The sequence below is a fragment of the Balaenoptera borealis genome (assembly GCF_965194805.1).
Source record: "Balaenoptera borealis genome assembly, chromosome: 17".
In the NCBI taxonomy this organism is placed as follows: domain Eukaryota; kingdom Metazoa; phylum Chordata; class Mammalia; order Artiodactyla; family Balaenopteridae; genus Balaenoptera; species Balaenoptera borealis.
This window is the reverse complement of record NC_138876.1, coordinates 21,723,590-21,749,900: the sequence shown is the minus strand read 5'-3', so window position 1 is coordinate 21,749,900 and position 26,311 is coordinate 21,723,590. Positions and strand designations below refer to the sequence as shown.

General features: G+C 36.7%; 1 protein-coding gene across 1 annotated transcript in view; it reads right to left on the bottom strand.

Moving 5' to 3' along the window:
* Nucleotides 1-18,051, bottom strand: part of EIF3H (eukaryotic translation initiation factor 3 subunit H) — an 86,410-nt gene extending 68,359 nt beyond the window's left edge. The window contains exon 1 of the mRNA XM_082364417.1: nucleotides 17,884-18,051. Coding sequence (XP_082220543.1) covers nucleotides 17,884-18,015 — 132 coding nt within the window. The 5' untranslated portion in view covers nucleotides 18,016-18,051. The remainder of the gene's footprint in view (nucleotides 1-17,883) is intronic.
* Between the last annotated feature and the right edge of the window lie 8,260 nt (nucleotides 18,052-26,311).

Genomic DNA, 26,311 nt, shown 5'->3' with positions numbered 1-26,311 from the left:
ATACTTTAACAAGGAGATGACTTTCATATCAGTAACTTAATAATTAAAACCATGAGTTAGGAACAGATATGAAGCAAAGACTCTGTGATGAACAGACCCAAAAAGACTTTACACCAGTGTAAGATCCAGACCTCCTAAGAACAGCAAGCTGTCAGCAGGGAAAAGAGCTTAATGTAGGACTGGCAGTACTAGCTGGTGTACTACTTCAATGCTGTGAAGTGGCGCGAGTGTACAAACCTTACACATTCCTGTATAAAAGACCTCTCCACTTCTTGAAAGGCACAAAATGGGCTTAAGGGGTCATGCAGGAATAGGAATGATTTACAGCTCTAGCATTTATTAGCTGTGACCTTGGGAAAGCTATTTAATCTTCCTAAGTCTTAGACTTCTGACTTGCAAAATGGAGCTACTTCATAGCATTATTGACACTATTAAAAATGAGAAAATGTACAGTAAACACTTCACACAGGGTCTGCCATGTAATAAATGCTCAATAAATCATCAATATTACTGACTTTATCAATAAAAAGAAAACAGAACTGTTTAATTCCTATTCAACTTGACTCTCTGCCAAGAACAATCATTTCACACACTTAAAGAACAGAAGAAACATGAATGACTAAGAAGGGATAAATAAAACTGATAAAGAGTTATCACAAATACACCTACCAACTTGTGTAGTTTACCTAGTTTCCTGGATACTTAACCCTATTAATGAGATCACTGAACCACAGTTGAAATCAAAGTAAATGAGAGATGCTAGAAGGTATCTGAACTTAACGTAGATCTTTGCACAAATCCTAGAACTGATTCCTAACAGCTGGTTCCTGTGTGTGCAAAAAGGAGTATTGATGACTAGGGCCCAGCATAGTTTCACAAAAAGCCAGGCCAAAATAACCTTATTTCCTTTTATAAAGAAAATAGAGGTGAGAAAAAATAATTATTATGTTTAAAAACAAATTAGCATAGTGTAAAAATATCTTATATTGAAACACTGTCTTCACTCTTACCAAAGTGAACTGTAAAGGGATTGGGAGCAATGTAACCAAACAGCATAGCAGCCTCATATGCTTGCCCCAAGAATCAACGCAACTTATACAGCTCCACAGAAGCACAGCGCTCCAAGCAAAAGAAATGATTATCTCACTCCTTCTAGCATCGCTGACCTGTTACAGCCAGTTCTCTATGACAATCAAGAGAAAATTTACCAGTAACAGTATTCAACCGAGCAACGGGAAAAGCACAGCGGTTTAACCATCGGCTAAACACCATCAACATGAATAAGTATACCCCAAAAGGGCTAATTATAAGAGAGAGAGAGTTTAAAACTCTGTGATGAGAACCAGTTCAATGAATTCAGATCTCTCTCCACGCTAGGGACACTCACAAAGAGCACTTTCCAAATAGTGAAGCACTAGAGGATGCGTCTTACTTTGAAAGGCAAACTAAGGACCACAGGTGACAGTTTCAGGAAAGAGTATTTCAATTTTAAAGATGAATTCTCTCTAGCATTTATGGCTGTCCAAAATAGAAGCCTTTAGAAAAGGCCTGGTGATCACTAAAATGATCTTACCAATTAAATAAAATCTGATGAAATAAAACATTCAGAAAAAAAAAACTTTATCAAAACTAAGCAAACTCATTCTTCACTTTGACATTTTATAGCCTTCCTATTTCCTATATACACATTAAAATCTCAATTCTTTAGTTCAAAAAATAATGTACTAGAATTGCATTACAAACTTCAGAGTAGGCTCATTTAGATGTCAAAAGGAAACTCCTGAGCAGAGGGAACCTACTGACATACAGCCTTCTGATATTCTACCCAAATAACCAAGAACTTACTGTACATAAAAAAACATTCCACATATTATTGGTATTTATAAGTAAGAATCCATGTACTGCTCATGGCCTCCCCTCTTAAATGTCCTCGTAAAAATGAAGGGATGCTTTTACTCACCGCATCTTCAACACCCAACACAGGTACTAGCACATAAAAAATACTCAAAATATATTTGCTAAAGGAATGAATGGTAAACATTTATCAATCACTTATGTCAAGCACTCCACCAAGTGCCTCACATGCAATTACTCATTTAATCCTCACAATCACTCTACAAAGTCAGTAATATTATTTTCCCATTTTACAGAGGAGGAAACAGATAATCTGACAGAGATTTATTAAATCAGGAAAGGGAGATTGACTTCTGACACCAAGGTACGTTTAATTACTTACTTCACAGTAACTGAGTAACTTTAGGCTCCAAATATGTTTTTCATAACAAGGCTGAAACAGAATGCAGGGGCAACAGCTCTGGAAGAAGTCTCTGTAACTAAGTTGTAGACGCAGGGTTTCTGCATGGAGTAAGAAAAGTTCAGTGAAGGATTTACAGGGACCTGCAGCAAAAAGACTGAGGGAATGGTACTGGTGGTCACATTTTTTGTGCCCTGACAACAAGAAGTAGCATGAACAGGAAACTGCCACTGATTGTAAGAATGCGATTCAGCTCTTTATCTTTAGCAGCACTATCCTCACAAGCCACAAGATGGGAACGTTCCACCACACATGTCCTGTTTCAGTCATGCTCACTGGCCTTTCATTTTTCTCTCCCTCCAACCAATCATATGTTTCTGTCCATAAAACAGTGCTGATATACTCTTAATTAATCCTGTTTATTGATGTCATGCTACCTGTCCTGACTCTTGAAAGCAAGGTACATGGAAAGCTTCATAGCTCCCCAAAACAAAAACATACCCCTCTATATTTTGTTTATAAGCATCACAAATGTTCTTAGCGTATCAAAATGACCTGGGGAGCTTTTTTAAATAAATGAAGAGAGGTCTTCACCCCGGCTACATATGACAGCCATCGATATTTTTAAAATACTGATGCCTGAAACCCAATCCCTGAAAATCAGAGTTAGTTAACCTGGGTTGGGGTTCCTATACTGGTTTTTTGGGTTTGGGGTTTTGTGGGCTTTTTTTTTTTTTGGTTTGGGTTTCTATTTTTGTTTTTAGATTCTCCAGGTGATTCTAACATCCTACTTCACTCTAACTTTTAATGAGGTGGTATGGACCAGCCTTCCTTTTTTGTTCTGTTTTTTGTTGTTTTTTTTTAATGAGGTGGTTTTTTTTGTTTTTGTTTTTTTGGCTGTGTTGGGTCTTCGTTGCTGTGCGCAGGCTTTCTGTAGTTGCGGGGAGCAGGGGCTACTCTTTGTTGCAGTGCATGGGCTTCTCATTGAGGTGGCTTCTCTTGTCGCGGAGCGTGGGCTCTAGGCACACGGGCTTAGTAGTTGTGGCATAAGGGCTCAGTGGTTGTGGTACATGGGCTTAGTTGCTCCGCGGCATGTGGGACCTTCCCAGACGAGGGCTTGAACCCGTGTCCCCTGCACTGGCAGGCGAACTCTCAACCACTGCGCCACCAGGGAAGTCCTTTTGTTCTAACTTCTCAGGTGATTGCAATGCACTCAACTGGTTAAACCACAAGTTTTCTTTCCTGTTTTACGACTCCCTGTGTTGCTAAAAAGTGAGTACACTGAGAAATACAGACCCAAGAATGAATCTTTTATTTATAAAAGCATAAAGAGAAGCTCAAGCCCTACTTGGAAGGATCCCTACAATAAAAAAATGAGAGGAAAGGTAATGTGAGCAGTTCATCTGAGAAGTATTCACGTGTCTACAGCAGAGTAAAACTTACTCTTTATAGCTTGACCCCATATTTATGACTACTTATGAACTAGTGCCAACCAGGTTCCTTTATCCTATAAATTAGCAGGTAAGTGAAGATTCTTCTACAAATTATGCCTTACGGGACAGAAACAAACTGGCCAGCAGAATCTGAAATTACCATATTCTTCTACACCTCCCTAACATTGTCATATTCTGAGTCTAAATGCTTATTAACCTCCTTGATATGCCCTGCACAGTAAGTACTGCTCTTGGACTAGGTCAGCAGTCTCTAGAACCATCTCCTAGTTTTCTGAAGTTTGCACGTTCTCAGGATGGGCAAATCTTGCCAAACAATCCCAACCTGCAAGACAGTAAACAGACTTCCTGTCTGCTGAAAGTACCCTAGAGGAACCATTTTTTCCTACTATTGTTTACTATTCAGTGCAGACAATTTGAAAAAGCAAAGCAGACTGTTTCTAATCTCTAATGAACAAAATACTATTTCTTTAAGTGTCTGGCATTTAAAAAAAAAAATGAAAACCTAACTTTGCCCAAAAGGCTAAAAGCAACAAAGAATTTAACTTCCAAGACAGAAAGTATTCTCAATACTACAGGATAAAATATGAATAATAATCTAAAATATCTAAATAAATTAATTATACCAGAAGTCAATCAACCTAAACTTCGAGTTAATTAATAAGCATGATGGGTTAAATCTTCCATCCTTCCTGGAAAGGAACACTTAGCAGAATCTTTAATCAAAATCACATCAAAATAAATAAATAAATAAATAAAAATAAAAATAAAAAAATAAAAAATAAAAAATAAAAAATAAATCACATCAGAAACTTCCAGTTCCATACCAGGGAACAATTTAAATCTGACCAAAATAAAGATTATGCTTTCTGATGAACTGGAGTAATTTTCTATCAAATATGATGTCTACAAAGACCCGTTACTACAGAAAAACTTGGAAGTCCTGCACAGAATCACCAGAATTCTGTTATTTTCAGCTTCTTTCATTCACTCAATTAATCCATTCACCCAGATATTTGCTGAGTGACTTCTACAGGCCAGTTATAGCAATGCCAGGCCCTGTGAATATGAAACTAAATCAAATACATAAGGCCTTTACTTTCATGGGGCTTATATTTTAGAACATCAGTTCTCACATATTTTAATCAAAGGGCCCTTTTAACACTCTTAAAAACTACTGTGGGGCTTCCCTGGTGGCGCAGTGGTTGAGAATCTGCCTGCTAATGCAGGGGACACGGGTTCGAGCCCTGGTCTGGGAAGATCCCACATGCCGCGGAGCAACTGGGCCCATGAGCCACAACTACTGAGTCTGCGCGTCTGGAGCCTGTGCTCCGCAACAAGAGAGGCCGCGATAGTGAGAGGCCCGCACACCGCGATGAAGAGTGGCCCCCGCTTGCCGCAACTAGAGAAAGCCCTCGCACAGAAACGAAGATCCAACACAGACAAACATAAATAAATAAAATTAAATTAAATTTAAAAAAAAAAGCATCATGTAATGGCAATTCTATAAATCTGGGTTTAAAAAAAAAAAAAAACTACTGTGGACCTCAAAGAACTTTTATATTGATATTTACATATGAAAATTCAAACCAAAAAATGTTCAAAATACCTTATTCACTTAAAACAATAAATGCATCACAAACTAACTTAAATTACATTTTTATGAAAAATAACTACTTTCCAAAACAAAAAACGTAATCAGGATACAAAAATGACATTGTTTCACATTTCTGTAAAACATTTACGTTTTCAAAAATAAATTTTAACCAGGATAGGAGAATGACACTGTTTTATAGTTTTGTAAATCCTATTAATGTCTAGCTTAATAAAAGACAACTGGATTCCCCTATCTGCTTCTGCATTCAGTCTTTTACATAACACATCATGTAGCATCTGAAAACCTCCATTAAACACTCATGAAAGAATGAGGGTAAAAGTGACAAATAATGTTTATAGTTATTATTACGAAAATAGTTTAGATCTCGGACACCCTCTAAAAGAGTGTTGGGGATTCTCACAGTTTAAGAACCACTATTCCAGAATGACAATTAATTAACGTGCTTATACATTGTTAAAAGCACCATGAAGAAAATAGAGAAATGTGCTGTTAGCTAGGTTGATCTGGAAAAGGCCTCTCTCTGAGATGACCCCTGAGCAGAGAGCTGAAGAACAAGCAGTCAGCCCTACGAAGAGCTGGGTGAAGTGAATATTTGCCAACTATGGGTTTTAAACACTAGTTCAAAAAAATACTAATATTTGCTTTTCATAAAATATACAAGTTGTATTTTAAGGGAACAAAAAGGCCTAAAGAGGGATGAACAGTAGGATGGGAGGAGTAGTACACTTTCATGTTTTTACCAAAAGCTCTGGTATATAAATAATAAACCCAATCTCCTAGCAGACTCAGTTACATCCTAAGATACTACTACATAATTCAAAACTAACAATTTCATATCATTTTTGTTGATGAATTATGAAACAATATGTTAATAAAATCCTTTCAGGAAACGTTTGCCATGGCTTTTATAATCAGCAATATTTCTAATACCACTGTCAAGGTTAATCTTTACCTGGTAAACATACATCTACGAAGTTACCACCCAAAATTCTTCTAATCAAGGTAGCAACTCTAATGAAGTTCAAAGTTAAAAAGTAATTTAAGAACTGAATCTGGAACTTTCAGGCCTTGCAATATACGAATACGAAGTACCTCAACCCCCTCTACTCCTGTGTGCATGGAGAAATGATGAATAAGCTGCATTTCTGAAAAGCTTAACTAGACAGTCAACCAAGCTAGAAGAGAAAACTCACAGACCAGAGCATTAACCCTGTGAGTTAACACAGCAGTATCCAAAGGTACATCAGACCTAGATACAATCCCCAAGGGTAAGGAACTGGTCTGCAGCCCAATCTCTGTCCTGGGTCAGCAGATGGGGTCTTGACTTGTTTGACTCAAGGAAGTGGAAACTAAGACCTTTCCAAAAAGCTAGAGCTCCATGAAAATTGTTGGTGGAAAGAGAGAAAACAGTAATTGCAATATCGTAGAGTTAAATATAAACTTACTACATGATCCAAATTCTTACTCCTCAGAATTTACCCAAGAAGAATAAAAACATATTCACACAAAAATATGTTCACAAATGCTCACAGAAGCACTATTCATAAGAGCCAAAACCTGGAAGCAACCCAAAAGTCTACCAAACACAGGTGGATAAACAACTGCAATAGGCCATCCATTCTATGGAATACTACTCAGCACTAAAAAGGAACAAAGTATCAATACAACAACAGGGAATCTCAAAAACATTATACTGAGTGAAAGAAGTCAACAAAATGCTATGTACTATATGACTTCCTTTATATGGAATTCTAGAAAAGGCGAAACCACAGCTGATAAGTGGTTGCCTTGGGGCCAAGGTGAGGGGGAGGATACCGAGAGCAGAAGGTCACAAATAACTGTATAATTGTGGTTCCCATTATATAATTATTTACAACTACTAAAGTTCATCAAACTGTACATTTAAAATGAGTGGGTTTTATTGTGTATAAATAAATAATACCTTAACTTTAAAAAAAACTGTATGTACTTTTTAAATGTCTATATGATGAAGAAACAATTCATATGTACCCACTCCAAATTTTATCCCCAATTTCAGAGTTCAAAGATCCCCTGAAATGCTATAAGGCCCAAGGAACTAGATTAAGAACCACTGCTATATTCTGATATTATTTATATTTTATATGTGTATATATAAACTCAAGTTCAAAATAACTCAAGTTTATAATAAGCCTAAGTAATCAAAAATAAATCAAAATAAATCAAAAACAAATCTGTATTATTTTAGAAGTCAAAGTATAACATTCAGAATTTTTCTTTTAAAGTACTTTAGAATTTAATCAGATTAATTAGGTAATTAATAGACAATTTCAGTTACCTAGAAAAATCTGTTTATGTAAAACTAATTCACCAGAAATTGGATGTTTACATGTTTACAAACAAACACACACCCCCAAAAAAAAGACATGGCTAAAAAAAGAATCCACACTACCCAAAATTCTACATTAACAAGTATACTTCTCCAAGTCTATAAACCCTAAAAGCAAACATTCAAACCTGAAGGTCACAAATGAACTTGAAGAGATCTAAGAACCTCTTAAAATCAAATGCAATATTTTGTGTCTACATACTTAAGGGCATTTTCTTGGAAAAAATGTCCATGGCATTTGCCAGATTCCCAGAGGCCCATGACACACAAAGGGTTAGAAAGAGTTTTAAAAAGTACTAATAAAAATGTATTACATACGTGCAGTTATGCATTTATGTTTGTATGAACAAGAATGGTGTGGAAGGACATACCTTTTCTTCTATAAATCTTTGTATTATTTACTTAGTCTTAATAAGCATGTATTTGCTTTTAATTCAAAAAACATCAAATAAAGAAAAAATTAAGGGAAATTATTTTAAAATACAGCAATCACTGCAATTTACTGTATGGAGTTGCACAAAGAAGAACGAACTAATTTAAATTCCTTTTTTGACAGTGCTCCTGAGTTGACAGAATGGTGTGGACATACTATATCTTGATTTTAGCATGTTCTTTGGGGTACATTAAAAAAAATATGGACTGAATGAAGCATGGTTAAGTGGCTCTGAAAGGAAAAGAAAAAGAAAAAATCCACACACTATAAGCCTGAGCACCTCCTGACTTTAAATTCTAATCTCTTGTTGATACGGTCACTCTTCAACTCAATTCACAGATGTCGCTGCACACATACAAAAATTACCAGAAAATATGCATATGTACACACCATTAAGGTGAAAGAGGTAACTTCTAGATACATAGACTGGTTTTCAACAAGCAGAGAGATCTGTTTAAGAGAAGCCTAACCTAAGCCAATTATAAATCAGCAAAATATCAATTCAAACTTTGTGCAAACTTATGGCAATAAATCTTCACCAGGAAAAGCAGCAGGTTTCCCACTGTCTCTGTACTACACATAAAAAGGATCTGTTGAAAGCCCAGTTTAAATGATTTGGGACCTAAGTAGTTCCAAATTGTTAGAACTATACCATCTATCATTTTTAACCTTCTTTTATAAAGCTGAGCTCATAAGGACTGCTCTGAGGTTGCAACCTGCACTGTGCACCTAGGGAAAACAAACACTGAATCTATTTGTTCATCTTGTTAGAGTTCACAGATAAGAAATGTTGACATTATTAAAATGTTTTACCATTAAACCTGATAATAAAAAAAGTAAAATTAGTGGTATTTAGTGACCACAATATTATTTTAGGTAGGTTCTACTAAATATTATTAGACTCTGGTTATAGGAAGATGCTATTATCTAAAATAGGCATAAAAATCATTTATAACAGTACTTCTCAAACTACAAGCAGCAAAGAACTCATTTTCCTCCCACCCACCACAGACCAATATTTTAGTCAAAGAATAAAAATTACTTACTAGAAAGTGAAAACATATTTTTAAAGACATAGAGAACACAAGCCCAGAGGTCACACGCTTGGCTACAAAGCAATATTAAACTGCTGTCAAAGTTTCTAAAGACTCAGTCTGAATCCCGTGCTTGTCTCAGGCAGACCAATAACAGTTCACACTTAATCAGCACTGGTTTATAGAACCTGTAACGTTAGGCAGGTACCGTTCTCTCCCAACTCCAGGAGTGGAACATGGAGAGTTTATAATCAAACACTTCCTAATTTATGTCACTGATAACGAAGTCTCTCAAAATATAACATTATCTCAATAGATGTGAACTCTAAACTGTGTAGCTATCAAACCCATAGCTTCCCCCCAACCCCCACTTGCTACAGGAGAGGACAGGCACTTGCTGGGCTCAGACCACTATTCTCTTAGTTTTGATTCTATTCTGAACTCTGTATTTTTAAGAAGGGTAAAAACAAACTCATTCCAGCAGCAGAACTCCACTTTGAATCACATGCTCTGTAAGACAGAGGTAAGACAGTAAATCATGTATCGAATGAGTGAGCCCAGCTGAAGCCCCAACATGCAAACCTTGATTTGCTGTCTTCCATTTGTTGTCTAGTACACAGTAACTCTAGAATTAATCTTTATTTTTGTGGAAAAAAAATAATGTTCAAGTGAGAGAGAAAACTTTAGTAAAAGCTTAAAATTAATTCTTACAAGTACACACAAATGTGAACCTCTGGTCTGTACAAACAGGAAAACCATATAGCATAGTTTAGTCTGGGCAATAGAATTCAAAATTAAGCTTGAGCGCCAGCTTAAGCAGGTTACCTTACCACCTATCTCCTATGGAGATAAATCAGTCAGTACCTATTCTCACAGCATAGTTAACAAGGATTAAAAAATAACCCACCCAAAGTACCTATCACACTGTGCCTAGTAAAGCCTCAATAAACGTTAGCTACTATTACAACTACTATTTTACAATAAATATTTTACCTAATCTCTTTCATTCATCCATCCATCTATCTATCCCACAAAAATTTAGTGAGTGACTAGACTATGCCAGATACCCTCATGGCACTTACCCTTGTCTCCTCAGAATGTTCAGAGTCTATTCCTCAGAGATTTTTCTCAGTCTTATAAGATATAAATATGACTTATTAAAAATCAGCCACCTAATGCCAAATTTCCATTTTTGTTAAGACTTATCAGGCATCTGTACCTAGAGCTATCTCTTATAACAACCAGTACCACAGGGTTTCAGGACAAGATTTTTTTAATCTGCATTAAAAAGTCAAGAGTGTGAGTAAATTGATTAACTGATTTATTCAAAATATTGTGTATATGTGTATGGATGGATGGATGTAAGTTTCCTTAAAAACATCATTATCCTTGCTAAAAATAAAGACTAGATCCACTACAAGAGTTTCTTAAAAGTCTGAAATAAAAAGGTAAAGCCCAAACTGCACCAGTTGCTAGCCAGACAGAAGAGGTCAGACAGGATGCATGATTCCTAGCTGGCTTTATTCCATTTTTGTAGATTCTGGGAAGTAAGGTCCACAGCCTGAACTTCTCACATCAATCACCGTCAAAGAACAGCTATTACTGTAGAAGAATTTTAGTCTCAAAGAACCTGTAATGCCACAGACTCTCCCCTTAGCATATTCTGTAAAGTCAATATCTAGACTTTCATTTAATTCTGGCTTCTCTCACTGACTGATCTGTGAACTTGGCAGTTTTCTTATTTGCTTAAGCCTGGATCATTTTTTCTAACACTGAACAAAGAAGGTAGTTACTGCCAAAATGTAAATTCAAAAAACAGAAAGCAGCATTAGTCTTAAATTTAACACATTTTATGGCTCAAGTGGGATGGGGTTCCATTTCATAACTGGCTGAGTCAAATAATAAATAGGATTTCAATCACTGCTGTTAAGTTTTGATGTGAAAGAAATTCAAGTAACTTCAATAAAAAAAAAAAAAAGATATTTTGCTCCTGACACATATGGGATTAGTTACAATGTTCCAATACACTTAACCAATATTGCTTCTATAATATTGCAGTTGAAAGACCGTATTTCATAATTATTCTCTTGAATCTAATGCTCACTGATGGTCCACAGTTTTAAAGTTAAATCAACTATTAATTGTTGGGGAAAGGGGAAGAAGGACAATGCAGCCTCAAGAAATTCAACAGAATAGCTCTGCTCTCATCATAAAAATTAGTCATCAGAAAGGACAATGATGCAATCAAACATACAAATGTATAATTTCAATTAAATGTTAACTGAAAAGGATATTTAACTTATAATATTAAATTTTTACTTTACCAACTCAATATACATAACCAATAAGCAAATTTTCCCACATATAGCTAGAAGATAATTTTCCTAAAGTAAAAGGCTTAGCTGGAACAAAATTCATTTCCCCTCTAACACAAAACAAACAAAATTTCAAAGCTGTTATGAGCTGTCTGCTTCCCAACACAGTTTAAGTTTATTATATTCAGCAGCATGAACCACTGCTTAATTAGAAGGCCTTAAGGTGATTTTTAGGTGCTTCGATTACAGTTTGTTTCTGCTTCCTTAACAGGAGGCAATACTTGCCAAAATAGGTCCAGAAGGAAACATTCAAAAAGAGTAACTATGACTGCCCCTGAGAAGAGGGTGGTTGAAGATAGCAATGAAAGTGACAGTTTCTTTTCACTACCTACTCTTTTTTGCGTTTTGATTTGTGTACCATGCGTACCCAGAGAAATGGCTGTGTTTAATTAAACAGGTTTAATAAATTAAAAGCACTTGAACTTTCCAGCATAAAAACTATACCACAATAATCCCAGGAGGAGGTGATTATTCACCTTCTTTATCCTCAAGAGGTCCTTCAGAACAAAACTGAAGGTTATGCATTTCTGTACAAAATCTAAAATGGGTTTTCTTCTACCCAAAAGAAAAAGATGTTGGTTTTGTTTTAAAGGCTACCCTTAAACCAAACTTGAAAACAGTATATCTACAAGCTCTCATTTGCAGGCTACAAACAAAAGGTAAAGAGGATCTTAAAAGTCAGGCTGTAAAGTTTGATTTCATTTTGTGTAATGAGAATTTTTCCAAGGAGTTTCTGCATTCTAGGACCACAGCTACTAAGTAAGTGACTTTAAGAGAATCCAAGGGAAACCCTAAGGAACAATCAAAGATAATACCAGAAGACTGGGTGACTTGGGCAGATCTGTGAGTGTTATCACTATCAGACAGGAAATGTTTACTGAATTGATGAATCACTGTAACAAGCATACTAACAGGCATACTTAATTTTAAAAATAAAGGCTAAGATTTTTAGAAACCATAACTTTCAGATGGCAATGGTATCAAGAAACAGCACTCTATACTCTGTAAGTGGGAAAGCACACTGAACTATACAACTGTTCTGGAGAGCAGTTTGACAACACGCTTAATATGCTTAAAAATGTGCACAACCACCTTTAACCCATTAACTTCAACTATAGATATTTATTAAAGCATTGGAGAAACGCTAGAAGAGAAAATTCCGAACTCTTAATAGTGTACCCACCCTCAAGTTATGAGCTTATAAACTAATTTCCTTTGTGTTTTTTATATTTCTCCAAAGTTTTCTTACTATGAATGTATACCACTTTTTGTTTTCTAAAACATCCAATTTTAGCACATTACTGCTATCCCATAGATAAACATTTGCTACTTATATCAAATGAAACTAGTTGGGGACAGGGATAGAAGGTAAAGGTATTGAGAAAAAAAAAATGTTTTGTATTAATCATCAAGATACAATGAATACCTGTGGCATTTAGGTACTATTTGGGAGGAAAATAAATCCTTAAAATTTTATGCTAAAATACAGTTGATATGCAGACTCAAAGAGTAAAAAAGTTTTATATTTTGAGTAAGTTAATACTGAGTTACCACTATTTTGCTAAATCCATTTTTTTTTTCTTGTATGCTTGGGCTTGGTACCAACATCAATAAAACTCCAGAATACGGCTCTGGTATATACCAGTACGCACTTCAGCCCTTCAGTTTTGATGAAACAAGTACAGTTTGTCATCAAATAGATGGATATGTAAATTATACTATACTTTGCTATCAAGTCTAATCTTTACAGGAGATAACCATTTTATAGAACAATCTTCTACAAACAGTAGTTTGCAGGGGGAAAAGATAAAGTTATTTTCTCTTTAAGTATATTTTCCCATATCCTGCCAAATGAAATAATATCCAAGTACCGTAATTTAAATATTTTACAAAAACAAAATTATGAACTAATTTCCCAGAGAAAAGCAAATGCGACCAAGTTTTCATGTAGTGCTGAAATCAGGAACTTTTATCTAAAAAAACATCTATAGGAGACTTGGTAAAGTAAAAGTGAGAGTATCCGACCACAAAAATAAGAACTGGCAAACACCCTCTTCAAAGCCTAATGATTTATAGAGGCTTTTCTCCCCAATATTGGTACTAAAGGCCCAGAAAAAGGTTGCCAAGGCTTAAAATATCTGGATAAACTTATGAAATCCTGGATAATAAGATAAGAACTTCTAATTATACAGGAGCTAGTTGAAGCCAAAGGTGACAAGAAAGCAAAAGATAAAAAACCAGTAATCTGATGTAAAAGACTTACTGTGCCCACACCTTTTAATGTCGAAGCAGGCATTTGCGAAGTGATACATGCCATTTCATCTAGACTGCAACAACTACAGTTTAAGTTTCTCATTACATTCCATTTACTTGGTCAGGCATCCAGTTTGGAATCCCACTGTAACTAATACCAACTATTAAAATCAATCCCAGCTACTAAAACTGTTATTGACAATGATTAAACATCAGTAGGAAATTTTATATGTTAAGCTTTTATTTATTACAGTAGGAAGGCCATGCCTTATCCTCACATTAAAGCAGAAGAACCTAAGGTCCAGAAATGCTATTTATTAAATCATCTCCATGTGAAATACCATGTATGCTAAGCTCCTTCAATCATCCCCACAAAGCTACAAGGAACAACACTAACATAGCTCGTCACCAGTGGTGTATATGCCATAAACACAGGAAGCAAGCACTGTCATGAAGTTTTTTTAAAAAAGGAAATGGATTTCAACAAGCTTTCTCGCCTTAAGGGAAAGAAACAATGCCCAGGATGTCTGCAGGGTTATCCAAACCTTGGAAGCAACCTGAGATGAAAAAGTCAGATGGACTTAGGTTTGCCTACCTAAGGCAGGTAAACTACCTTACTTAGGGATACCTTCTAGTACTCCTCCTGACTCTCCTTAATATACAGTAAACCTTTCATTCACAGCATATGATTACACGCCAAGATGAGCAACACAAGCTGTCACCACAAGAAGTTCAGAGAAAGGAAGAGACTGATGTGGTCCAGAGCAGTACTACTCAACCATTAATATGCTATAAATTACCTGCAACAGTAGATCAGGAAAAATTCTGAAATACTGTATTTCTGCATTTCTAACAAGCTACCAGGCGAGGCCAATTCTGCTTGTCTTGCTGGTCCTTGGACCATACTTTGAGTATCAGAAGTATAATGTACATAAGAAAGGTAAGATTCAGCCTGGTTTGGGGGGAACAAGGTGGGTTTTACATGAAAAGTCCAATAGGAAGAATTACCTTGATCTTCTCTAGGAACAATGAGACCACTTGACTACAATGAAGACTCACTCATCCATTCTACAAGGATATACTGAGCACTGACTCTGCACAATGTACAACTAAAGACACACTGACAAGCCTACTGAAATGCACAATTAAGATTATTGAGAGATATCATTTCACACAACGAAAACAAGCCATCTAACTGTCCATTAACATTTAGATGAGGAAAATTATGTTCTAGTCATACAATGAAATGCTATATAGTAATGAAAATGAATGAATTATAGCTCCTCACTCTAGAACAGAATAATCTCAAAATCATGGTATGAGATACACATACATATGATTCAAGACACAGGTGAACATATACTATGATTTAATTAGTATTTCATTTTTTATTAATATAAACAGAACAAACTAAACAAACTGGGAATACTCTGTGTGGCAAAGCTATAGAGAAAACTAAGAAATCACTGAAACAAAGCTCACAAGAGTGATTATAGGTTTCGAAGAAGGGATGGGAGAAAAGGATGAAACAGGGGAAGGGGCTTCAAAGATACTCATAATGTTCTATTTCTCAAGTTAAATGCCAGGTAAGTGGATGTTTACTTTGTGATTATTTAAATTATGTACTACAGACACTATTTTGCATGTATAATATATCCTAATTTTTTTTTTTTTTTTTACAGTTCTTTGATAATGTTATCAATGACCTTTTTAAAAACTAAGTCAGGGACTTGGTGATGGCAGATTCTAGTAGCAGTGAGTTAAAAAAAGAATGGAAGACCACGAATATAGACAAATTCTTTAACCACTGACTTCAAGGAAAAAAGTGGGGACTAAAAATGAACACAAAGTACTAAGCAAAAGGAGACAGGGCTGAACATTTTAATATGGGAAAGTCTGACAATGGTCACATGTTAAGAGAAAGGTAACATTAAAGATACAGAAAAAATTGATGAAACAGGACTAAAGCTTAGAAAGGAAAGGCTCAAGAAAAAAAGAAGAAAAATTGGCCTTGGCCATTACCAAGACACTGGAAACAAATGTGATTAAACATGAGGCTAACCAAATTTGTCCTGTGTGGCTGGAGTGAACCGTTCCTACGTAGAAGCTTGGAAACAGTAGCAAATAAATGTGAACACAAAAGCAAGGACAACATCTTGGTGGGCCTTGAATTCATTGCAAAGTCACTAAAAACATTTCAAGGGACTTCCCTGGCAGTCCAGTGGTTAAGACTCTGAGCTCCCACTGCAGGGGGCACAGGTTCAATCCCTGGTCGGGGGAACTAAGATCCCACATGCTGTGCAACACGGCCAGGAGGGGAAAAAAAAAAACATTTCAAGAGGAAAGTTAACAAGGTCTGAACGTTCACATTAAGTGAATGTTTTAATAAAAGTATGCAGGCTAAGAAAACAAGTCAAGATGCCATTAATATAATCTTTATAAAAGAAGATATCGGGACATGAAACAGGAGCAGTACAAAATTCATCAGTTTATCCTATCTATGTCAATTAACCTGTTCAGTTTTGGGAACAGGTGAAAAACCATAATCCCTGCCTGCCCTCAGTAGCTTACATTCTAGTGGGGGAGACAAACAAGAAAGCAAACAAGACAATTACAGGCAGTAGAAAATACTACGAAGGAAATAAAGGTGATGTATGAAGAGTGATGGGGATGGGGCTATTTTTTACCGGGTTGTTAGGCAAGGCCTTTCTTGAGATGCTGACATTTAAGCCAATACCTAAAGGCTCAAAAGAAGCCACGGAGAAGGAAAAATATTTGAGAGAGTATTTCAGGCCGAGAAAACAAAACTCTGAAAGCTCATTGTGACTGAAGCCTAGAAGAAAGTATGAGGTGAGTTTGAAGAAAGAAACAAGAGTAGCAGGGCCCTGAAGTCTGTATAAGAAGTCTGTACTTTATTTTAAGTAGATGTGGTTGGAGGCATAGAGATGAGAAGCAGATGAATTTGATATATTTTGAAGGTGAAACAAACAGAATTTGCTGAGGGACTGTATGCTGAGGATATAAAAAAGAACATGCATACATTAATCCCTAGGTTTTGACTTTTTCAAATGGAGAGATAGTAGTTCCATTTATTAAGATGGGAGAGACTGAGGTAAGATTAATGAGTGGGAGAGAAGAAGGAGAGGGAGAGTCAATAATTTTATTTTGGACACGTTAAGCTTGAAGTATCTATGAGATATCCAAACAGTGATAGCAAGCAGGCAGTTGGATATATAAGAGTGGCATTCAAGAACCAAGTCTGGCAAGAAATATAAATCTAGGAGTTATCAAAATACAAATAATATTTAAAGCTTTGAAAAGGGGCCTTAAAGAAAGTCTACCACTGTAACTTCTACAAATCATAACAGCAGCAGCTAAAATTAAATGGTAACATGTTTTGTCATTTAATTTACCAAGTACAAAGAGATTAAGTAACATGCCCAATGTCATTCAGGTAATTTTAGAGCTGGATTCCAACCCAAGCAGTCTGACTCCAGAGTTGTGCTTTCATCTACTTTGTCAAGCAGAGACCAGGTGGAAGGAAGCCTAAACCCAAATCCTGAGGCACTCCAATGTTCACGGATAGGGAAAGGAGAAGCCAACTTAAAAGTTATTTATTCCAACTACGCGGTGTCAGGTAAGCGCTGAACCACAGGCTCAAAAGTGCTACAAAGTAAATCTCCACTTGTGAAGTTACAGATGTCAGATCCCAGCAGGGAAGCAATAAAGTTTACTCTCCCCTTCCAAAAGCCCTAGAGTCCTAGATCCTTTTCGACACCTCCGTCACCTACTTGTCTCCCAGAAGAGTCATTCTCCAAATAACCCTCTCCCAGGCATCTCAAAACAAGACCCCAAGAATCTGTCACACACACACCCTAGCCTAGGTCCCCTTTCTCAGCCCTCACCTCCCCCATCAGATGGCAGAGAAGGCGGCCGCGTCTCCCGAGCAGAAAGTGAAGACAAAGAAAGGTTTTAGGGAAAAACCTTGGCCCAGCCTCAGCAAGCCCAGAGGGGAGGCTGCCGGGAAGCACGTCTGGCGGAACCGGGCTGGGAACTGAGCTCCCCACGTGGGCCTGGGGAGACGGAACCCCACTCACCAAGCCATCTATCTGCACTTGCTTCACGGCTGAATCTCCGGACCCCCCTTTGCCTTTGCCTTTCCCTGCAGCGCCGGTGGTGGAGCTGGAAGAGGTGGCAGCAGAGCCGGTGCCTTCTTTGCGGGACGCCATTTTTCCAGCCGGACAGGAAAAGAGAGAAACGTGAGTAACCGGAAGCGGAAGTACAAGCTTCACGTAACGTCAGACGCAGTCTGGCGTTCGAGAGGCGGAGCTCTTAGGAAAGGCCGGGGGAGGCCCCGCCTCCTTCCTCACGTCCAGTCACCTTCTTCGGCAATAGAATTCTCTGCACATGCGCGTTGTGCGTTTGCGACTTACGGAAAGCTTTCAGAAAGGCAAAAATGGACTTTTTTTTTTAGCTGTGTTGGGTTTTCGTTTCTGTGCGAGGGCTTTCTCTAGTTGCGGCAAGCGGGGGCCACTCTTCATTGCGGTGCGCGGGCCTCTCACTATCGCGGCCTCTCTTGTTGCGGAGCACAGGCTCCAGACGCGCAGGCTCAGTAGTTGTGGCTCGCGGGCCCAGTTGCTCCGCGGCATGTGGGATCTTCCCAGACCAGGGCTCGAACCCGTTTCCCCTGCATTGGCAGGCAGATTCTCAACCACTGCGCCACCAGGGAAGCCCCAAAAATGGACTTTTTAAAATGTTTTGCACTTTATGTTTAGTCCGTTTCCACAAGGCAGTTGATCATAACTGCATTATAGCTCGCATTTATGTAGCGTCCCATTCGTAAAAAATGCTTTCACTTCTAATTTCTTAAATTAATCCCCATTTCCAATCTTCGAAACTATGAAGAGCTATACAAACTCCCATGTTAGGAAATTGAGACGTGATTTGTCTAACGTCATTCTGTTAATTAGTGGTGAGCCATGTTGCAGTTTGTTTAAAATTTCTTTGCAATTTTTGTCCTTTTAAATATCCCACTAAGATTTTCCAGTCATGTATGCTAAACACACTTACATGGGTTCTTGTAATCTGAACAAAGACAGTGTATGTGGGCCCTCTGCATAAAATAGCCCAGAGCCAAAAGATACAAATACAGAGAGAGAGAAAGAGAGCGAGAATGAAGTAGAATTTTAAATAGGAAATCAATATGATCACCCTAACTAGAAAGGGTCTAGAAGCAATGACATTCCTTCACTTGGATTCCTAGTTTCCTTCCTATCTCACTGACTGATCCTTTCTTCTCAGTCACCATTGCTGATTTCTTTACCCTTTCCTAATTTTAAAATTAAAATTAAATTTTAATTTATTTTAATTAATTTAATTTAAGAACAGCAGCAGTGTTCAGTCCTGTACATCTTCATTCCCTTATCTTTACTCCCTATCTCAAGGCTCATCATGCAATGCTGATGATTCCCAAATTTATATTTCCCCAGACCTCTCCACTGAACTCCACACCAGCATATCCATCTGTCTATTCAACATCTCCACTTAAATGTCCCACAAGCACCTCCAACTTAACCTTTCAAAAATTGAGCTCCAAATACCACCTCCCCTCGAAAAAAATGTTCTTCCCACAGTCTTCCCCCTGTCATTTGATGACAGTGTTATTCTTCTAGTTGATAAGAACAAAGCCCTTGGGGCCATCTTTGACTCCTCTGTTTCCTTCACACCCTACCCCTGATTCATTGGAAACTTCTGTAGGCTCCATATTAAAAATGTATTCAAAATCCAGACTTCTTTTGGGAAGATGAAGTAGAAATATTTTTTCCTATTCCTCCCTATAAGTACAACAAAATCCCAGGCTATTATATATAAAAGAAACATAAGAAGACTCTGCAAGGTGAAGAGAAGGAGAAAGACTGGTTAGGGACATGGGGACCCAAGGAGCAACACAGTGGTGATTTCCCAGTTTCTATTTGCCACATATATCCCAGACTTGGAGCTGAAATCCAGTCACCTGAAAATATCAACAGGCACAGATTTAAAAACTCCAACAAAAGTCTGTTCTCTGCACACTGCCAGTAGAGACCATGTGGGGAGCTTGAACTTTCACCCCCACCAGGCAGTAATAAGGCACCCACTCCATCCCCCAATGGAGTGATGTCAAAGAAGGCCTAGTGGAGACTAAGGATTTCACCACAGCTGGTAATGAGGCCACCCACTCCTAATGCCAGTGAAGGAAACAAGAAGAGCAGTAATGAAGCATTACTACCCCTCCCATCCAGGAGGTATAAGTTCACGTGTAGTGGGAGCTGGAACTCCCATCCTCCAGCAGTAGCAAGGAACTAGTCCTACCCCCAAGGGAATCAATGGAGGCTGAACGTGAAACTTCTATTTGTACCCTCCTAGGGCAGTGATAAGAAGGACTCCGTCCTCCTTCCATTGCCAGAGCTGTGTCAGAGGAAACCAGCTAAAACATATGTCTCAAGATCCATTGTTCTGCACAAATAACAAATGTTGGCGAGAATGTGGAGAAAAGGGAACCCGCACACACTGTTGGTGGGAATGTAAATTGGTGCAGCCACTGTGGAAAACAGTATGAAGACTTCTCAAAAAACTAAAAATAGAGCTACCATATGATGCAGCAATTCCACTCCTGGGTATATACCCGAAAAAAACAAAAACACTAATTCAAAAAGATACATGCAACCCAATGTTCACAGCAGCATTATTTACAACTGCCAAGATATGGAAGCAGCCTAACTGTCCAAGAACAGATGACTGGATAAGGAAGAGTGGTATGTATGTATAATGGAGTACTACTTGACCATAAAAAAGAGTGAAATTTTGCCATTTGCAGCAAAATGGATGGACTTGGAGGGCAAATGGTTACCAGTGTGGAGAGGGAAGGGGAAAGGAGCAATAGGGGTGGGGGAATTAGAGGTACAAACTATTAGTTATTAAATAAGCTACAAGGATATATTGTACAACATGGGGAATACAGCTAATATTTTATAATACTATATATGGAGTAAAGCCTTTAAAAATTGTGACTCACTATATACCTGTAACCTATATAATATTGTACAGCAACTATACTTCAACTTTTTTAAAGTTTAAAAAATAAAAAAAGAAGATCCAGAGTTCTGTAACAAAATACCCAAAAGTCTATGTCTCAATTAAAAAATATCACTCATCATCACATCAAGAACCAGGAAGATCTCAAACTGAATGAAAAAGACAAATAGATGCCAGCACTGGAATTACAGAGATGTTAGAATTATCCAACAAGGATTTTAAAGTAGTCACCATATAATGTTTCAACAAACAATTACGAACACACTTGAAACAAATGAAAAGTGTCAGAAAAGAAATTCAAAGTCTCAGCCAAGATATAAAAGATATAAATAAGAATGAAACATAAATTTAGAACTTAAAAAATACAATAACCAAAAATAAAAAAACTCAATGGAAGGGCTTAACAGCAGAAAAGAAAGGACAATGGAAAAAATCAGAGGACTGGAGATAGAATGATAAAAATCACCCAGTCTGTACATAACAGAATATAAAATGGTACAGCCACTGTGAGAAAGAGTACGGCAGTTCCTTGAACAATTATCATAGAATTACCAATTTCACTTCTAGGAATACACCCAAAAGTATTGAAAGCAAGGACTCAGACAGATATTTGTACACCAGTGTCATAGCAGCATTATTCATAATAGCCAAAAGGTGGAAGCAACTCAAATGTTCTTCAACAGATGAATGAATAAATAAAATGTGGTATTTACATACAAGGGTATAGAATTCAGCCTTAAAAAGAAATGAAAGTCAGAGACGTGCTGAACCTTTTCAACAAGGATGAACCCTGAAAACAGTATGCTAAATGAAATAAGCCAGACACAAAAGAACAAATATTGTATGATTCCATTTATATCAGGCACCTAGAATAGTGAAATCTGTAGAGAAAAAAAGTAGAATAGCAATTACCAGGACTTGGAAAGAGGGAGGAATAGGGTTTTACTGTTTAATGGATGCAGGGTTTCAATTTGGGGTAATGGAACAGTTCTGGAGATGGACAGTGGTAATTGTTGCACAACAATGTGAACATACTTAATGGCACTGAATTGTTCACTCAAAAAAGAGTTTTAAATATAAATTTTTATGTTATGTATATTTTACCACAACTTAAAAAAAGGAGACTGGAACAAAAAATGAACAGAGACTCAGAGGTCTTTGGAACTATAAAAAATACATATCTAACAATCCTGTCATTGACGTCTCACAAAGACAAAAGAAAGAGAGCAGGGGTTAAAAGGTATTCGAAGAAATAATGAATAAAAACTTCCCAAATAGGGGAAAAGTCATAACCTACAGTTTCAAGAAGCTTGAGTGAATGCCAAACAGGATACATCCAAAGAGATTCACACCAAGACATATTACAGTCAAACTTCTGAAAACCAAAGAAAAATCTTGAAAGCAAAAAAAAAAAAAAAAAAAAAAAGCACCTTATATTGATATAAGAGAAAAACAATTAGATTAGAGTGGATTTCTCATCAGAAACCACAGAGACCAGAGGAAGTTGCATAATATTTTCAAACTGGTAAAAGAAAGAATTGCCAACCCAGAAACCTATATCCAGCCAAAATATCCTTCAGGAATAAAAAGGAAATCAAAACATTCTTGGATGAAGAGAAACTAAAACAATTTGTTACTAGCAGACCTACCCTAAAAGAATGACTGAAAGAAGTTCTCTAAAAAGAAAAGAAGCAATAAAAGAATAAACCTTGGAACATCATAAGGAAGAAAGAACACAGTAAACAAAAATATGAGTAATTACAATAGACTTTCCTTCTCCTCTTGAATTTTCTACATTATTTTTGAGAGTTAAAGCAAAAATTATAGCATTACCCAGTGTGGCTCTAAATATACGTAGAAGAAACACTTAAAGCAAGTAAGGGCTGCTTAAGGGACATATAGGAAGGTCAGGTTTCTACAAGTCACTTGAACTGGTTAAATGACTTAACAGTAAACTGTGATGTTATTTTTATCTAATATAATACCTAGAGGAACCACTAAAAATGCTTTACAAAGGGAGACACTCAAAAACACCATAGATAAATCAATATGAAATTCTAAAGAATGTTCAAATAACCCACAAGAATGCAATAAAAAGAAAACAGAAATAAAAAGAGAATTATAGGGGAAAAAAATGAAATGGCAGTCTTAAGCCTAAATATATCAATAACTAGATTAATATAACTGTTCTAAATACACCTATTAAAATACAACTATTGGAAGAATGGATTAAAACAACCTAACCATAGGCTGTCTAAAAGAAACTGATTTCAAATATAATGATATAGGCACATTGACGTAAAATGATGGAAAAATGTATCATGCAAACATCAATCAAAAGAAGAAGGACTGGCTGTATTAATATCAGATAAAAGAGAATTCAGAGCTAAGATAATCACCAGAGACAGTGGGAAATATATAATGATAAAATGGTCTATCACCAAAAACACACAGCAATTCTAAATGTGTATGTCCTAGCAACAAAGCTGAACTTATGTTGAGAAAAAACTCATAGAGCTCAAAGGACAAATAGACACACCCACAGTCATAATTAGAGATGTCAACTCTCCTCTCTTAACAATTGATAGAACAACTAGAGAGAAAATCAGCAAGGATATAAAGGAATTTAGCAATGTCATCAATCAACAGGATCTAATCAATATTTATAAAACATTCCACCCAACAGCAACAAAATACACATTCTTGTCCAATCCCCATGGAACACAGAGATCATATCCTGAGTCATAAACCAACCTTGACAAATTTAAAGTAACTGAAATCATTCAGAGTATGTTCACCAACCACAATGGATTCAAACTAGAAATCAAAATATAAAAGTAACAGAAAATTTTCCAAATACTTGGAAACTATACAACATGCTTCCAATAGCCCATGGATCAAACAGGAAGTCTTAAGAGAAATTTTAAAACACACACAGTAAACTGAATGAATATGAAAATATAAAATGTCAAAATTTGTGGGGCACAGCTGCGTTAGTACTGAGAGGAAAGTTTATAGCTGAATGTATACATTATAAAAGAGGATATATCTCAAATCAATAAACTAAACTTCCTCTTCAAGATCCTAGAGCAAAGTAAGCATGCAAACATGCAGAAGAAATTAAATAACGGAATACTGAATACATTTGATCACCCAAAGAAGATTGCTCACAACCATTATATTGTACTTTAGTCGCCCTCCAAAAGGCAGTTTTGATGTTGTGGTTATTAATTTCACTGTGGATATTCATATACTGGATAAAATAAATTTATCCTGTATTCCCAATAATATGTTCTTCATTCTCTCTGTCACTGGAACTAAAGATTTTAGCATACTTCTATATTTGCTGGAAATATTTCAAATTTAGTCAGAGGCAAAAAGAGAGAGGATGGTAAGGCCTTCCAAAGCAAGCTGTGGGCCCTGTCCACGGTGATTACCGCATAAGGACAGGAAGCAAAGGATAGCCTGCCATGCCTGAGCGAAAAAATGAAAAAATAAACAGTCTGACTAGTTCTGCTTTTGTGGCATCGTAACTCAACCCATTCGGAAAACACAGCCCAGTGAATGTCAGACTGTGACCAGTCCATGCCTTAGACCCAGCCAGTACTAGAGCTGTTTTCCCTCACTTGGCTAAGATTTACCTAAATCCCTTTCAATGCAATAAAATAGAAGAGTCAAGACACCAAAGATGAGCCAAAGGATTTCTTAAAATGTCATTTTATTCCTATTCAGTATTCAGATGAGCCAAAGGATTTTTTTTTTTAATGTCAGTTTATTCCTATTCAGTTGTTGCCTTCTTCCATACCTCTATGGAAGGCAAGTTTCCTTTGGACATCTTGACAGTCTGAGTTGAGCTCAGGGTTGGCAGGCAACCTCTATAGGACCAACTTAGCATCGGTTCTAGCCTTGGTATGAAGGAAGAGGGTAGAAAGTCATCTGACCTTTCTATTTACTGTCCATCTGGAAAGTAACCACACATTCATGACATACAACCGAGGAATGGTTCTGCTTTAGTACCCATTAGAAACAAAGGAATCAAGGAAGCACCATTTTCAATCAAATTTTCAATGAAAGCCTGTAAGGGGTGTATGTTCTTATCTCTTCTTTGTAGATCATTTTCTAGGAAAGGAACACAAAGATCTTTTTTTCCCCTTGAGAAGGAGATACCATTATGGCATGGTGACAGGATCTCCCCAAACATCAGATTAGTCACTCCATTTTTAGGGAGTCATAAGTAACCAGGTATAGAGAGAAACAGGAAGCCTACCTTCCAATACTATTCACTCATAAGGAGGGGATCAGAAACTCCCTACTCTATAGAAAAGGGAGGAAAGGGCAAAAGCCGTCCTATCTCCTCCCCTCCAAAAGAATATGCTGTGCCATCACAATTCATGAACAAGGCCTGGGACACAAAAATTAGACATAAGCAAAGCCAGAAGAAACAACATATAAATAGGGCAAAACTAAAGTTCTGAATTAAGTTCATAAACTCTTCAGAAGTCCACAAATATTCATTTGGCCAAAAGAAATCATTTGGCTTAAAACACTAAACGCTTTCCTTAATATTTAACTAGAATGGAAAAGATGCCTTTGGGAGATAGTTGAAAGCAGCTAACAGCAACACTTAACTTTGCATCGCAGCCTCTTCACAATGGTGTCTAGGATAAAACAAGAACATATGCAGAACATCTTAAACTTCTTTAAGGCAAAATATTATACAGGTAATATCATTTTCCCTTTAAAAGTACATTTTGTTGCATAGATTTAACAAATATTCCATCAGTTAGGATGATTTGGTCTACAAGCAACCAAAAAAAAAGTAAACAAAAAACAATTTAAGTTATTTTAAACAAGAAGGAAATGTATCTATCACATAACTAAATGTCTAGAAGGGGGCAGACTCCAAATGAAGCAGCATAAAGACTCCGGTTCTTGACTCTGTCTTTTACCGTGTTTTGGTTCTGTCCACAAACTGACTGGCTACCCCTATAACCTCAAAATAGCTGCCAGTAGCAAAGAACACAATGTGCTTCTTTTTTCATGTTTATTATAAGAAAAAGAAAACCTCTCCCCCTAACCATGGGGAAAAAGTCTTTCTCTTTAGTCTGGGATCAATTTAAGTCATATGTCTTCTTCTGTGTACGTACATACTATGTGAGGTTATACTTTGAAGAACTAAGTGATTTGTTCAAAATTATGAAAAGTCACAATAGAGAGGGTAAAGAGAGAGCCAATAAAAAGAAAATAATATTCATTTATACCTATGACTCAGCATGTGGGTATTTTCTATATGTTTGCTGAAATAATAATAATTTTTAAAATGACATTTGATCTTCTCATCCCAGTATTTTGATGTATGACTTACCAACTAATATTAAAAGAAAGTGATCTCACATTGAAAACATTTGCACAGATTCTAAGAGAGACTTTTATTTGGTATAATATCATGTA